The 17,018-nt window shown below is 47.6% G+C and overlaps 1 protein-coding gene across 1 annotated transcript; it reads left to right on the top strand.

Moving 5' to 3' along the window:
- The first annotated feature begins 1,814 nt into the window (after window positions 1–1,814).
- Window positions 1,815–15,994, top strand: LOC149857915 (sodium-dependent serotonin transporter-like). The gene is made up of 13 exons (XM_090063965.1): window positions 1,815–2,034; window positions 5,606–5,740; window positions 6,430–6,649; window positions 7,379–7,517; window positions 8,332–8,466; window positions 9,627–9,730; window positions 10,033–10,160; window positions 10,938–11,050; window positions 11,785–11,916; window positions 12,860–12,959; window positions 13,237–13,337; window positions 14,802–14,969; window positions 15,812–15,994. The coding sequence occupies exons 1-13, from the start codon at window positions 1,815–1,817 to the stop codon at window positions 15,890–15,892; spliced, it is 1,776 nt and encodes a 591-aa protein (XP_089920091.1). The 3' UTR covers window positions 15,893–15,994.
- The last annotated feature ends 1,024 nt before the right edge of the window (window positions 15,995–17,018 follow it).

Here is a 17,018-nt window from a genome sequence, read left to right as displayed (position 1 = left end):
GGGAGATGGAGATGCTGGAACAGAAGACACCAGAACGTCAACCACAGAGGACAAGATCAAGGCAAGGAAAATATAGGCGATGGTGTAGGCAGTTACTGAGATCCTGCAAAGATACGCACCACTGCTCTCTGTTTCTTAGCAAAAAACTACCTCAGGCTATATCTGGGAGATATAGGAATGCGTTAATTGAATGTGCACCTAATAATCTACACCTAAACTTTTTTTTGTTGAATCTGCTGATGGCAAATAATTCATAGTTTTACTTTATGTTCAAAATATATCCTGTGTTGGTCAGGATAGGTGCACTCTGACCCATGCCAGTGGCTTGTGCCATTTTATTTCTGTCCAGACTTGGACAAACACAACAGTATCCTCAGGTAGCACAAGTCAGTCAACATGGTTACACTGCCCATGGCTCTTTTCAAAGGACTGGAGCAGCAAATTTAGGGAGTGTAAAAATCTTTGATCTTATGGTCTCATTTTGTGCTGCAGAAAGCAGGGACCAATCAACAGCCTTTCTCAAGCTAAATGCTCGTTGCTTTCAAGGGTGAACTTGCCAGAGTAAGGACTACAGGGCTGGGCCCCAAAAGTGTAAAGGGAAGTAGAACACAGTGCCACAGAGCTCATGTTCCTTTCAGCATTAATATTTACAGGAAGACCTCGAATCATGGCAGGAGATGTTATCATCATTTTGACCAGCCGTCCCATTTCCCTCTGCAGAAGGCTCCGTTGGTTATTTGTTTCCCTGCTTTGATTGAACTGCTCTGCTAAATTCATGTCAGTAATGAAATTTGTCATTCTGCCAATCAAATTGTAAAGAGTGTAATGACCTTTCATTATAGTGAAATCCCCTTCATAATAACATTTGCTCTGCAAAAAAAATATTCTATTTCAGACAGTTTATTTGTGACAACCCATAGCTCTTTGCTAAATAAAGAAACAGGGAGTACATTAAGAGAGGGAATTTTAAATGATATTGAAAATAATTCCAAAAATGCAGGGATAGGAACCAGAAAAGCATCAATGCCTGCTGGTTTATAATGGGTCTTGCAGGTTTTCTGACCTAAACACAGTGCGTTTGTACTGTGTTCATATCAGGCCTGTTGCATCTTTTCCAGGACCATGACATTTTAAGTCAGCTCTATCTCAGCACAGATTTTCTCTGTGTGAATAAATGGCAGTGTCCTTTACTTAGTTATGATGTCATGACGGTGATCATAAAAATAAAGGATGAAGAAAGGGCTGTTTACCAGACAACATAAGAGCAAAGCAGAAAAGCTGCTTGTGATATAAGAAATGCACGGTCCCTGTTCAAATACACCCAGACATGGTCTGTATTGAACCTGCCATCCCTGGCCTGCTACATAGCCTCTGTTTGTAGGAAGCAGTGATCAGGCTCCAACAGAGAAATGTGTTTTTGCCCAGGCTGAATTGCTCCAACTCCACTTAGTCTCTTAGGAATGAGGAGAATTAATCTCACACTCCGCCCTGCAACCTCCTCGTCCTGCGCACGAGCATAGCATCCCCCTCCAGTGACAGCAAAACCCTAGAAAGAGAACCTATCAATACCCAGTGCCCTTACATTGGTCCCAGCATTTCAGCTCTGTGCTCTCAATGAAATGCTTTCTCCACCCCCTCCTGCCTTTGATCAAAGGATGGGTCCTTCTGAGGGCTGGTGTGGATTTCCAGGCTGGAGGTGGAGAACCCCAGTCTGTGTGACCCTCCCCTCCCTGGTTCTGTCATCAGCAATACAAAATCCTTCTCTTCTCCAACTTATTCAGCTTGAATCCTGCAGGATTTGAATCGGAGGCAGAATGTCAGAGCAGAACTCACCAGCTCAGGCTGGTAGCCTTCCCGCACAGGGGACAGGAGCAAACCCTGGCTCTGCTGCCAACCCTATGCCGCTCATGACCCAGACAGACTCCAGGGACAAATGGAGCAAAAAAATGGATTTCCTCCTCTCGGTAATTGGATTTGCTGTCGATCTGGGCAATGTCTGGAGGTTCCCTTATATCTGTTACCAGAACGGAGGGGGTAAGGACAAAGCTTTGTTTATTGTAATTTGCTTTTAAAGAAAAAGTAATGGCTTTTTTAAAAAAAATTTAGACTTGGAAAACTTGTTCTTTCTTCCCTTTGCTTGGTGGTTGTTTTACAGCCATGACTGCCTGAGCCAGGCAACTTCAGGGAATGATACAACTTCAGCTTTGATGCATCTCTCTTTTCCATGTTACCTCTACTTGTTTTAAATCTTCCCCCCCCCCACCCAGTGCCCTTTCTTCTGCAGTTAGAGGTGTGCATTTCTGCTTTGAGGAAGAACACCATATGTTTTGCAATTAATACATTTAAAATTAAAAAGAAAGGAAAATTATGAAAAAGTACCACAAAGGTCAAATCCTGCTCAGTGGCTGACAACAAAGTTGTCTTGCCAGTTTGTGAAACTGATTCCTTTTGATGTCTTGCAGTTTAAGATCATTATTTCAAACATCCCAAATATTCTTGATTTGAGATTACAGGCATATCTCTCGTACAATTACAGTCCTTTAAAATAAAGCCTAAAAAGGCTCGTCGTGGAGCTGTCCGTGGTACTTGAATTTAGATGTCTATAAAGCAGCTTTCAGTAGGCTCAACCAATTAATTAAACGTTCTGATTATTTCTTCCTGACAGAAATTAACTTCAAATTAAGTTCAAAATTCCCCAGAATCCTACTGTTAGAAAATGTTTCCAGCAACTGTTTAGTCAATGATCTGTTTTAAATAAGAGTAGAAAAATCTCTTTTTAAGAGTGTAAAATGTGGAAATAAAGATGTTTTACATTGTTTGCAGAAAACACGGTGGATTTGACTGCCAAAAGTTTGGGAGTTCGGGTGTCATGCTTTAATGTTTGGGCAAATTACAACACAATAATTATGCTATGCTGAAGGCTATAGGCTAGATTCTGATTTCAGCTTCATTCGTGTTGCTTCAAAGCATCTGCACTTCAATCCACGGGATTACTCCAGATGTACTGCAGTGTAACTGAGAGCAATTAATGGCTTGTTGTCAATCGACCTTAAAACATGACACACAGTAGAAATCTAAAGGGCGTTTTATAAAAGCATTAAAACACTAAGATGCTGTTCTTAAAAAAAAAATAAAAGCCCAAAAGGGCACAAAGAGAAAGAGTGAACACCTGTGCAAGCAGCAAATGTAACTTGTTCTTCATTTGTGTTCCTAACATAAAATAAAATGATAATTGGGCTTGGACTGACTGGCCTTCCCTTCATGACTTTAGAGAACTGTTAGCACCCTTGTTCAAAGACCACCTCCTAAGCTCCTTCTCCACAGCATACCCTCGTTTCATCAAACCCCATTTCTCTGCTTCTCTCTCAGTGAACCACTGAGGCAACGTAGGATGAGGCAAGTTGTTACACTGGCATCCTGCAAGTTATTTGCAAAGTCAGAAAAAAGTTTTATGCCCTATCCACAGTGAATGCTGTGTTTTGTTTGCATTTCAAAGCAGTGATGATCAGATGGCACAGCCTGGATGAATTCAGAGGGTCAGGGCCTTTGCTTCCCTTGTGTCAGGCAATGCATGCATATCTTTTCGACTCTTCCTCGGCAAATTAGCAGATTCTATAAATAGCCTGGCAGAGCAACTGCAGCGGGCCATGTTTCTGTTATTCCATGACCGTGTTTCTCCATGTTTCTTGGACTGCTTCCTGCTGACCTCCAGCAGGGCACACATTGGGCATGATAGCACTCATCATGTAGTGAGATTGCTAGTGCCCCTGGCACAACATCAGACATACAGCTCAAGAAACAGCTGGTTAACTTCATTTCTAGCTACTATAGGAGACATGCTGGGGGTGCTATTTGTAGACCTAATTGTTTGCCTCTCTCCAATCTATCATGGGTGAAGGGTGGAGTTACAAACACTGAAAAAAAAATGGTCACCAAATGGCATCGTCCCTTCCCAGGCCACTCGCAATCCTGACAAACAATGCAACGTTTTGGAACCCCAGAGGGATGTGGGGGTGGCCATTCAGTCCAGGTTAGGCAGAAATGGCTTCTACCAAAGGTGGAGGGCGATTGCCCCAGCAGCTGCCTGGCAACACCTGTTCTGACTGTAACTGGAGTGTGGTACACCCCCTCTGCCTTCCTCCCCAATGGGACCCAGCATTCAAGCAAATGCCTGTGGCCAGTGTCGTGGCTGCCTATATTCACAACGCAGTCATGCTCAGGATTGGGCCCCATTGTACCAGGTGTTGTACAGACATAGCTGGATTGACCACTGTACTGGCTGGAGCCCTGCCTGTGTCTGTGAAGTGAGGCCATTCCTATAAGGCCAAGCCACTTTCCTTCCATACCTTCCCCTTCACAAACCTGGCTCCACTCAAGTCTTCCCAGCTAAGAAGCCCTTGCACTCTGTCTTTCTGGGGAGCAGTGAAAGGCAGCGATGTTGGACTGTGTTATGTATGCAGTTCTGGTACACTGCCAAGGTCAGAACCAGATTATAAGAGGAAAAAGAGCTCTTTTCAACTGATACAGGGAGTGCTGGGGGCTTTACCTGAGACCCCTATGCCTGAGAGTCCCAGCACAGGTTCAGAAGACCTGGGTAGTTCAGAGACTCATCCAGACTCCGGTGTCCTGATCCACACACAACATGGGCATGACCCCTGTGCAGGTCCCTCCATGCCTTGTCACGCACCTTTGGGAAGAGCAGTAAACTTCCTTGCTCGTATTCACTGCAGCCATGAAGTTGCCCACATCTTCCAATGATACCCTTGCCAATGGCCATTCAGCAAAAGGAAAACCTTGCATGCCCACTGGCTGGAACAAGTCAGACCAGCCATCTCTCTGGGTACAGGACTTTCAGTGGAGGTAGGGGAGCCTAAGTTAACTAATTCCCCACAGGATTACTCTGAGGAGTGTAGAAGCAGTTCCAAGTAGAAAGAATCCAGTCAGTACAAGTCTAGCCCCAGTAATTACTGCCCCATTATGAAAAATGCAAATGACAATGTTAATTATTTATCTGGGAGAGGGACAATGCATATTCATTGGGATGTTCCTCTATAGAACCTTTTCAAACCTGAAAGGTGCTTAATGCCTCTTTCCTCCCCATGGTGATGCTGTCTAGCTTGGGGTTACAGCTGGTTCATCTCTTCCTAACTAAAAGCAGGATGGCTTTAAGCCACAATGCAGCCACACAAAGTCCAGAAAGTCCAGCTTTTTTGGAGCTGTGTGTCCCTGCAGCTCCTAAAAAAAACACCCTGATTCCTTAGCGAAGTAAAACAGGGAGAGAAATGGGCTTGAAAACTGTGTCTGCGGCAGTTTGTGAGGGGACGCAGAGCCCTGGTAAGCCCACATCTCTGGAGAAGCCACTTGGGCAATGCTGCCTCTTGGAACCAGGCATGAAATCCTGCCTCTACTGAAGTTGACAGCAAAGCTCCTGTTGACTTCAGGAGGGCCAGGCCCCCATCCCAGATCCCATCCCCTGTGGCTCTGACATGGGCAAGGATGGCTGCTCGTTCCCGGAGCCTGTATGCAGCACTGATACTCACCCAGCCTGAGTGAACCTGCCCCCCTGCTGCCAATGCCTACAACGGTTTTGCTTCACTCTCTGCAGGGGCCTTCCTCATCCCGTATACCCTGATGGCCGTCTTTGGGGGGGTGCCTCTTTTCTATATGGAGCTGGCCCTGGGACAGTTCCACAGGACAGGAGCCATCCCCATCTGGAAACGGATCTGTCCCATCTTTAAAGGTAAGACACCCCTCCCCACCCCCAGTTTAATTCTGGTGTATGTGCTCGATTCTCTGCTTTGTCCACACAGGAGATGACAGCAAATTCCTGCAACCACAGGCCCAAACCACACAACAATATCTCACCAAAGTACTTTTGCTCAGTCCTCATGGAGAGCTCAGCAGTCCAATAGTCCCTTCTAACCGATTAGCTCACTGGGCTTTGCAGATACCAACTAAGCTTTGCAACAAGCTGGCCAGCAGACTTTAAGCAAACACAGCTCAGAGGGGGAAATTCATGAGCAGAGAGAAATGAACTGATTTGTGCACAGTGACTCACATCCACAGTCAAGATCAAGACCCAGGGACCCTGATCCAGCTCCTGAGATGCTTCCTGTATCAGACAGAGTTCCTCAAAGTCAAAGCAGTCTCCCCAAAGATTTATCCCATGATTTAGTGACCAACGTTTGCCAAAGTTCTGCCATTACACTGCATTCTCAGGGCCCCGGTTTTGGGTTCCCGACTGGTAGATCCCCTGCAAGGGCATGATTTCCAGAAGGATGATGCCTCTAGCTGAGAAATAAAAATAGAAGGCTCCAAAGTCACCACTCACTACACTATCCTGTCCGAATGCCATGTGCAGGAACCATGCCCACACAGCAGTCAGGAGGAACAGGAACATCTCTTAAAGCAATCTCTCACCCCTCACAGGGATTGGCTTTGCCATTTGCATCATTGGCCTGTACGTCTCCTTCTACTACAACACCATCATCGCCTGGGCCCTGTACTATTTCTACTCCTCCTTCACCAGCTCCCTGCCATGGACAAGCTGCGACAACCCCTGGAACACACCCAACTGCACCAACTACTTTGGAAAGAACAACGTGACCTGGAGCAACTTCTCCAAGTCGCCGGCTGAAGAGTTTTATATGTAAGTGCATGTAAGTGGAAGACATAGGTGGGCTGGGAAAATTCCTTCTCTCCTTGGGGTCCAGCCACATGCTAAGATTTGCTGAGCGAAGGACCAAGATCTCAGAGGCTTATAAACACATACCCCACAGTAATTTGCAGTGCTTTGTATCCTGATGTAAATTAGACTGAGATTCTGAAGGGGCAGTCATGCAACTACCCAGGGGCAGTTCATCCAACACGTGGCTCTGACTGCCTGCTGGTAGGTGATGGAGAAGCAGGTAATGGCTTGTAGCAAATGGCTACCCTAAAGGAGTCTAGACAGACGAAACCTAACCCAATGTAATTTCTGCTGGTGGAGTTTTACACCAGATTCCTGCAGAGCTAAAACTCCACCAGACTAGGCAAACTTGCCCTGGTTTAGGGGCTTATATCATCTGCCTGCTCCTTTGTTTATGCTGGTGTAGTACTTATTACACCGCTATAAATGTATTGTCTGTCCAGCGCTTCAGTGATTTGTTTGCCTAAAGCCGCTACCCACAGTGAGTCAGGAGCTGAGCCTAGAGTTCAGGAGTTACCTGCTACTAAAACAAGCTCTCTGCAGGTCTGCTGCAGCTCTTATGGTCTAAGCTGGACACACCTGGGGCAGAAACAGATTCAGCCAAATGACAAAAGACCCACAGGTGACAAGACTAGGATGTGCCTTCCCCTTCTTGGATCAGCACCTAATCCTGGATTTCTTTTGCCGCAGGAGGAAGGTCCTTGAGATTCAGAAGTCCAGTGGCCTGTATGATGTGGGTGGGATCCGCTGGCAGCTCCTCCTCTGCCTGCTCCTCATCTTCACTATTGTTTACTTCAGCCTGTGGAAAGGTGTGAAAACCTCAGGGAAGGTAACCAAGCCTCCAACTCCAGTTCTGCCCAAAGGCTTTTCTGACAGTGCCCCATCTCAGGAGAGCCCTCACCCCCTGTGAAGAGGACCCACTGCATAGCATCCTTGCTCAAAACAGAGGGTCCTGCCGTGCATGCTCTGCCTCTCCCACACACACCAGGAGCCTGGTTAACCAGATTCAGTGATGCTGCCTGACTTCGCAGTAGAGGGGCACTGCAAATTGCAAAGGGTTGTCTAAACCAGACTGATTCCCTTGCATGTTAGGAGTCACCCAAACACTAAGTGTATTTGGGCACTCAGATCAGATAGGTGACAACCTGCTAACAAAGAGAAAAGGCAAAAATCCCCCAAGGGATTGTAACAACCTGCTCTGCCCTCACGGGGTGTAAAAAATATAGGTCATTCTTTCCTGGTAGCCTCCTTGCTCCACGCAGTGCCAAAATCTTGCAGGAATGCTGCTTGCTTTCAGCCCACTGCTAAAGAACAGCACAACTCCGTTATACAGAACCCCTGTGGGACCAGGAGAAAAGCTCATTAAAAGAGGGTGCTCACTATAAAGAGGCTAGTCAATTTGCTGCATCTTAGTAATGAAAAAAATTGGCTCCTACTGCTGGGATTGTTAAAAGGGGGATGTTATAAACAGGGTTCATTATAATGATGTTGTGCGATAGCATCCCCCCAACCAGGTTGTGTTAATTTGGCTGGCCATTCCAGTTCCATCACTGCCAGCGAGGCCTGGGGTGTCTTCTCTGTCTGTCTCCAGCTGGAGTCTACCTCCCTTGTCCCTGCCAGTGACATCCGGCCCTGCTTTCCAGGTGGTGTGGGTGACAGCAACTCTGCCTTATGTTGTCCTCCTCATACTACTGATTCGGGGAGCGACTCTGCCTGGGGCATGGAGAGGGGTCGTCTTCTATCTTCGACCCAACTGGGAGAAGCTCCTTAGCACTGCAGTAAGTGTTAGCAAACAAGTCCCCGTCAAGGGCTCTGCCCTGTGTAGCCAGGTGTTTGTTGGGTGTAGCCAAGTTTTGAGGAGTCACGGAAGAGCCTGTGAGTCAAGCAAAGAAGGGTTAAATGCTCTGTTTTGGTTTTATACTAGAAACTAGCATAAACTTCAGCACTGGATTGATGACCCTAGAGAGATCATGTGTCTCTCAAGGCAGGCAGAAGAGGGACCTGCTACCTCCACGCACTCCCCGGGGTTCATTGCCTTGTCCACAGCAGGGAAAATCAGATGCACAAGAATACTGGCTGCAGTGGAAGCTGTCCCATGATACAGAGTGGCTGCTGTGTCATAGGACACTGCTCTGAGTGTGACATGGATGTGAAAATGTCCATGAGTGGCCTTCCCACTACAGTGTGGGGCTTGAGACACAAAAGACAAGAACTGGCAGGGAGATATTGCTAGAGCAGCACGCCAGGGAGAGAACATTAGCCACAGCATCACATACTTTAATGAGAAAGTAGGTGTACCTGATGCATCTCCCAGCCTAGTAATCTGCTCCAGCCACCTCAATGGACAATGGCCTTTAACAAGGAGCTTGCTCACACAAGAGTCAGCACTTGCAAGTCTATTGGGCACATGCCCGGCCCAGACGAGAGAACCAGAGAGTAATGGGTTTATTATTCCTGCACAAAATAGCGGCATGCTAGCCACGCTCTTGGAAATGCAAATCTTTAATTGGATCACCCATCTCATTTGCTGCCGGGTTCCGTTCCTGCCGCGTTCTCGCCCGCCCGTATAAAGCTGGCCTGACAATAGATTTCCTGTCTGTAATTAGCACAGAGCTGCACTTGAGCATTTTCATGAAAGGTAATCAGCGATATGCTCTCCAGTTAGAGCCTTTCATAACAGAGACAGGGCTAATCATTCAGCAGCCCTCCCTTTTCCCAGTCACTGTGAGCACAGCTGGAGCAAAGGGAAAGTTTCAGGGCACCCCGGGAAGCAAGGCTGCCACTGCCCAAACGCCTGGGTGTACACCCTGTGCACCATGGCCCACTGGGCAGGACCTGCCCTGTGTCTGCTTGGGAGCTGGGCTTTCTGGCTGAGCCCAAGCCCTCAGGAGACACCTGCAATCCTGCCTCCATCCAGCTTCTCTGCTTGCTCTGCCAGGTTTGGGTTGATGCTGCTGCCCAGATATTCTTCTCCTTGGGCCCTGGATTTGGCGTTCTTCTTGCCTTGGCCAGTTATAACCACTTCAACAACAACTGCTACCGGTAAGAAGCCAACTGGGGGCTTTGCTTTGGTGCCTTCAGCATCCCAGAGGCTGGACTCCCCTGCTTCCACACAACACCAGCTTGTCTGCCTGTGGGAAGTCTCTCAGGTGGTGTTCCAGCTGCTAAAAAAGTCTGCCCAGCTCTGCTTACTCCTAGGCAAGCTGAGTTATCCTGTCCAAACACAGCTACTGCCTCTAGCAAGAATCCTCTTGCCTCTGGGCCAACAACTCCTGCAGCTAGAAATGCAGGAACTTTTGGGAACGGCACCCGTCCCAGTCACTCTCCCCCTTTCTGCCTTTCAGGGACGCGATCGTCACCAGCGTGGTGAACTGCCTGACCAGCTTCCTCTCGGGCTTTGTCATTTTCACAGTGCTGGGCTACATGGCTGAAATGAGGGACGTGGAAGTAGAAGATGTAGCAAAAGACAAAGGTTTGCCCTCCGTTAGCCTTGGAATAGTCCCTTCTGCCCTCCAAGATAATGGATACTGGTCTGCAACCATGTGTTGGGGGCTGGGTGATTAATGGTCAGTCCTGCAAATCCAGATCCTGAGCTATGCCCCTGGCTCTGCTGTATGAACTCTGGCATAGGCGACTGGTAGGAGGGACACAGGACTGGGGAGTGTTCCCCCCATGACAGGGTCGTCTTCTCTGCCAACACCAGCAGCAGCTTCTACAGGTGCTCGCCAACCCTGTCCCCACCGCCAATGCCACCACTGGCTTCTGCAGGTGTCCCCCCAGACTCAGGAGGCACCAGTTGCCCATGAGCTCCGGCAAGCTGTGTCACATTCCTGTGCCTCGACTATTCCCATCTAATTCAGCAGAAGGAAAAACTACCTTCTTCACAGGCCTTAAGTAATGGTTGTCAGGGCAATGACCTGGCAGCTCAGGTGGGGGCCTTCCCTAGGAGTGACCAGGCACTGAGGGGGCTTTGGCACGAATGGGGACAGAAGCCCAGGCCTGGCAGGTGTGAGTAACAGAACAATCTTCACCTGCACAAAGAGGAATGAGGCACCTACTTCTTCTCTGTGAGGGTTGGGCACTGAACTGCCATTCACTCCTGCCTTGGACAATCTTCTCCCAAGAGCTTTTCTAACATGGCACGAAAATCCCCATACTTCTGCCAGTGGGCACATGAGACAGAATTTGTCACACAGGACCACATTCAGAGCAACTGGAGAGCAAGGAATAACCAGCATCTCCCTTCCAGGTCCCAGCCTGCTGTTTATTACCTATCCCGAGGCCATCGCCAACATGATGGGCTCTACCTTCTTTGCCATAATATTCTTCCTCATGGTGATAACTCTGGGGCTGGACAGCACGGTAGGTACCTTCATGATCCAGGAAAGACCTAAGTGCCCGTTGCAGAGCACCCTGCCCTAGAAGGATTCCTCCATGGCCAGAACTCTGGTCAGTGCTGGGCATCTATCCAAAAAACAGGGCCACAGGCTGTGAAAAATACCCTGTTGCTTCTCCTCTCAAAATGACCCATGTTCAGGTTATTTCAATGGGCCTTTTACTCATTTCTGCTCTGTATAAGGCTGATTCTGCCTCCCCCAGGTCCCTTTATTAACTTCAAAGGGACAAGGAATTGGTCCTAAGCGATAATCCCTGAGGGGTGGGTAATCCCTGGTTTTACTCAGCCTAGTGATGCTGCTGACGAGCCCCCAAAATGACAAAAGAAGTTGACTTTTCTCAGAGCTGGCTAGGAAAACAGGGACAAGCACAGCAGGATGGGTTTACATAAAAAGGTCCCTTCTGTTTTATGATTTTTATTTCACTCCAGCAATTATTGTAAGAGCCCATGATTTTTTTTTCATTTGAAAATAAGATGCGATGACCCCTAATATTATCCAAGGATAACATCTGTGCACCATACTCCAAATTTGGGGTTTGATGTACAGTGTGCAGCCAGGGAAAGGCCTTTGAAGCTAATCAAAAAATGAAATATCCAGAAAGAGTCTATGGGGTTATCGTGAATTTTGCACCAAGTGCAGAATCTGAGCCTTTGTTTTCTCTTTCTGGCTCCCCCACGGTTTCCTCTGGTTCCTGTGCAGTTCGGAGGCTTGGAGGCTGTGATCACAGCAATAGTGGATGAATACCCTCACATCCTGGCAAAGCGGAGGGAGCTGTTTGTTCTTGGCCTCATCACCATGTGCTTCCTGGGTTCTCTCACTACACTGACGCACGTGAGTATGTCAGAGCGTGGATGCAATGCCACCTCCTTCTGCTGCTGGACCTTCATACAGGCTGCCTGGGAAATGCCCGTGGGAGAGCAGGCTACTGCTGACATACAGCCCCGCAATGGGAACAAGCAGAGTATCTTCATCTTCCACAAAGGCATTTGCCAAATTTCTGCCGCCGTCATGCTGTCATTCTCCTGGCTTGAGAAGGTCCCTGGGATTCCTTTGCAATCGTCCCTACTCTCAACTACCCTGGTTCATTTTAAGTCCTTTGCTAAGTTTCCCACTTTGCACTTTATTCCATTTTGCAGATCACACTAACCACCAGTCCCAGGCCAAGTTACTGGGCAGCCCCTACAGCCCACATAACCCTGTGGTTTGCTTGTTGCTTCATAGCCTCTATGTAACCACACTTTCTCCCTCACCCAGACCTAATTAGCTTCCTTAACAGTCCTTTGTGTGCAATTTGGTCAAAGGCTTTTCCAAATTCCTTATAAAGCCTGGAGCTCTATTAGCCAGCTCCCCAATCTCACTGTTTTACTGACACACTCAAACGGAAACACTCCAGTAGACTGGTGAGCCCTGGTTTTCTTTTTCAGGCACCAGGCTGGCTTGTCCTGGCAATGTTCAAAGTAAGGCTCCCCACTTCCAGTTTGTTTTTTTTACATCTGGTTTTTCTCAATTGACCCCAGCAGATTCTCTTAGACTGGCTTCCTTCACTCAGCCTTTCTTACAGGACTGCACCTGCAGCAATATCCCAAGGAAGAGAAAAGTCCCCTTCACCTAAGCACCCTCAGTCCTAAGCCCCACAAGGGGCTTAGCAACTCCCCTCCAATGCATGGATTGAATGCTTGAAAAAGCCAGCGCAGTGGAAGGAGCAAGAATCCAGCATTGCCCAGTCTACCCAAGAGTCACTAACATTACAGCCAGCTTGCATTTGTCATTCCAGGGTGGGGCATACGTTGTAAAACTACTGGAAGAGTTTGGCGCTGGATGCTCGATTCTAGCTGTAGTGTTGTTAGAAGCAATAGCAGTGTCATGGTTTTACGGTAAGGAAACTCCCTTTGGACCCCTCTGTTATTAAGTGATGGCCCTGAACAGCCAACGATCTTGACCCTTCAAATACTTGTGCACAGGCTTCTCTGTGCACAAGACCTAATAGGACTTATTCTTGTAGCCATGTAAGCAGTCTTGGCTAGGCTAGAATGAAGGACAGTCTCTCACGAGCCTGGCAGTTGTGAGCTTTCTCCGTGAGTTCTCTGTAGGTGCTGACTCTTCCTTGCCGAGCAGTGACACAATGTTTGTGGTCCATTTTCTTCCGCACAGGAATTCAGCGGTTCTGTAACGATGTGAAGTCCATGCTGGGCTTCGCCCCAGGGATGTTCTGGCAGGTTTGCTGGGTGGCCATCAGCCCAGCCTTTTTAGCAGTGAGTATTGTTCTCCCAAGCTGGGGCTCAGCTTGCTAACTTTCCTTTAGACACCTAACTAACCATGCACGTGCCAGCTGGAATGCTGACATAAGACCTGACAGATTTTGGGAGGACATCTATAGCACAATATGACCTATGTAGTAACAGCTGAGGTAACCTCCATCTAGCTAATATAGAGAACACAGGCTGTGAAGATGCAGCAGCTATGGTGGATCAGCTCAGTGGATGCATTTGCACTTTAGCACAGGCTATCCAAACCCTCTGGCAACCCTATGAACTAAAGCACTTGCCATCATGTCTCCACTGCTTTCAGTGCCTGTGTTAGCAATGTCAAAGCAAGCTTAGGTCTCCCTGCACCCACCACTCACCCTCCCTTGCTCCCCAGTTCACTCACCCTTGGGTGTATAAGGAAGGAGGGCTGTTGTTTATGAAAAGCCACCTCCCTTGTTTTCTGTAACCAGAAATCAATAGGAAGTTTGCTAAGTGGGAACATGACATTCTATCCATACACACTGAGACTATGCACTTGTCAAATAAAAAGGTTGCACAGCACGTATTGATCTGCATGATCTATATATCATGGGCCACAGCTCACAGCTGGCAGCTGCAATTCAGCTTGAGTCAATGAAGTTATGCCTTCTTACACCCCCAGTGATTTTGGCCCTGTCATGTCCCTTCTATAAAATAAATCCATCTACTCTAAAGATTGCAATGTATCAGCTTTACTGTGGCCCAGCTTGCCAGACAGGCTATTTTAAATGCAGCTCCAGTGCTGCACTGTGTACTGGATCCATCACCTTTGAAATGCCAGCCTTACACTGGACTTCAAAGAATGCCCATCTGTAAGAGAGAGGACATACTAATATCACCTGCCTTCCAGGGGGGAGAGGGATTGTGAGGATTAATAGCTGTTTTAAGGACTTGAGAGCTTAGGTTTTAGGGGCAAAGTACTATAAACAAGGCAGAAGGAAAATGAATGACTGATTTACACCAGTGAGAAATAACCTCAAAGGGGCAAACTCTGAGAGGTCTTCCTCTGATGAAAACTTGACAGACAACCTAGATCAGAGCTAGTAAGGAATGTCTGTCTGGAAAATGTTGATTTAAATCCCATACTCGCCTTTAATAACTCAGCATGAGTTTGTGAGTTTGCTGGATACCAGTCTGAGAGTTTGTGAGATGCTGTATACCAATTTGCTGGCACCAGGGAATTAATCCCAGCTAAGAAGGCACAGATGCACATGATCCTGGTATAATCATGAATGAGTATTACAGGAGAGAAAAAACATGGATGTTGTGTTGAATGGAATTTTAGTACATCATTATATACAGTCATTTCTAAATTACCAAAAAATGCCATTACCCCATGAATCAGGGTGGATCATGTGCTTTTCATTGGCCCTTGGAATGCAGGTCTTGAAATCATACACCTCTCACATAGCTCTCTTGCTCTGTTAACAGTTTATAATAGTCAGCTCTCTCCTGGACCAGCCACCACTCATGCTCTTTGACTACCAGTACCCAGAGTGGAGCATCTCAGTAGGGTACCTCATCGGAGCATCATCTTTCATCTGCATCCCTGTCTACATGGTGTACAAACTGGTCTGGACACCTGGATCTCTCAAGCAGGTCAGGAAGAGCAGGATGTGATGTTATGCAGTCCTGTGTTGTTCAGATATTGCAGGAGGCTGGGAGCCAGTGTTGGGTGCAGTGCAATGGGAGAAGCTAGGCCAGCCTCACAAAGGAGTTCCTTATGCAAATACACTCTGACACAACTGTGGAGTTACAGATCTAGGGGAAACAATACCACCCCTGCACAGCCCCCTGGTCTGGCTTCCCCACATTCATGAGTCCAGGGTTTGGTCTAGTCACCTCCTCCCACCTGCTTGGCTTTCTCTTCTGCTTCTGGGGGTGGAATGACCTCCTCTTACCAACTGAGAATTCTGCTCTCAAAGCAGCCACTGACCCCTGTCTTGTCCCTGTGCTTCTAGCATAATTCCCAGATGTAAGCCTCTCCTTCCCTTTCTCTCATATAAAAATGCTCCTGCCAGCTTCAGGAAAGAGTTCCCTTCAAAGACAAGAGCCCAACATGTAGCAAACCTATTGCTGCACTAGAGCAGAACCATTTGATGGTGGCCCTTGCCTCCATGTCACGGCCCTTGGACCTAGCTGCTCAGCTGGCTGCCAGGTTCCTGCTGTGAAATGAGGGTCCAAAGCCAAGCAGGTAGTGACGTTACAACAGTGTGTGTAATGTGATGTCATTACAAAGCAAAGTGGAATTTATTATCTGACCCCGAGGTCACAGACCTCATCTCCCCATCCACAAGGCACCCCTTCCTAGTACCTGACTGCACCAGATGCTGAGGCTTTCAGTGGTAGATGGTTGTGATGGGAAAGCTAAATCACCCAGCTCAGGTTGGATGCTCACCAGAGCTGTAGAAGGTAACCCATTTCCTCCTCATCCCTGCTAGCGTCTGGCAGAGTGCATTCGGCCGGAGAAAACCATCCGAGACCAGCCAGCAGAGTCAGTCAGTATGTCACCTGTCCCCTAATTCTACAGCCCAAAGAAGGGAGGCGAAGACTGCCAGCCAGCTCTGTGATTAACAACATAACACACTACATGGACAGGGAGAACAGCTACGATCATGATTTGAATTGCTCTCTTGCATCTCTCCCTAAAACCTGTGCACACTGGTCAAAGCCAGCTCAAGACCTGAAGCACACAGCAGTGCCACTCTCTGCAGACTGTTTATCCATGCCATAGCAGCTGTACATGACCATGTGTCTCAGTAAAAGCCTGTACTATCAGTGTCCTAATCATATGTCTAAGGGTCCCGATCCAGTTCCTATTGAAGGCAGAGATGATCTCTGCATCAGCTGCAATGAGAGCAGGATCGAGATTCACCTGTGTCTGAGTTATCAATAAAATTCTAGTTTGACCAGAAGTCTCATTGTCATGGTGTGGACAGCCATAGTTACAGAGCAGACTGTGATCCTTCCCCCCACATCACACCCCCATGCCTAAGGCATTGTACTGGCCACAACATGGCAGCTGCTTCCACACCTGAACCTCCTGCCTAAGTGCTAACTGACAGCAGGAGGCAGATCTGTGGTTCAGGCTGGGAGACCCAAGATAACCACAGACTTTGGAAGCACAATACCCCTCTTCCAGTCTCAGGCAGGCATTTTTTCTCCAACCGCACATACGCACTTTCCACACAGTGGAACTGATTTCACTGCTACACTTGGATGCCTCTACAGCACTAATGGTCTATCCTGTGTTATATTCCAACTTAAATCCATTTCTCTACCATGAACACCTCCAAATTGTCTTTCCTGTCCTCTTCATTATCCAGGAGATCTCTTGTTTAGAAATAGATTTGCCTTTCCCCTTCCTCTTCCTGCAGTGAAGTCATAAGGTGCTTTTTAGGCCGCTACATTATCATAGTATACCTTGACCCTCCCTGAGAGACATTTGTGTAGCCTGGTATATTCTGTTCTGTCCTGGCTGCCATTGGAGCAGACACGTGGATATGATGGACTCCAAAGTAGGAACCTCTTCCTTCCACCAATGTAGGGAAGAAAGTAGCAGGGTGAGGAGGGTCAAGGACTTGCATGCTTAGACTTTTTTGCAATTTGAGCCAAATTCAACTGGCACAAAGAGTGCAGTAGGTTGCA

The sequence above is a fragment of the Crocodylus siamensis genome, chromosome 9 (assembly GCF_052110815.1).
Source record: "Crocodylus siamensis isolate JL-2025a chromosome 9, ASM5211081v1, whole genome shotgun sequence".
NCBI lineage: Eukaryota > Metazoa > Chordata > Crocodylia > Crocodylidae > Crocodylus > Crocodylus siamensis.
The sequence above is the reverse complement of the archived record's forward strand: the minus strand, read 5'-3'. Positions and strand labels throughout refer to the sequence as shown.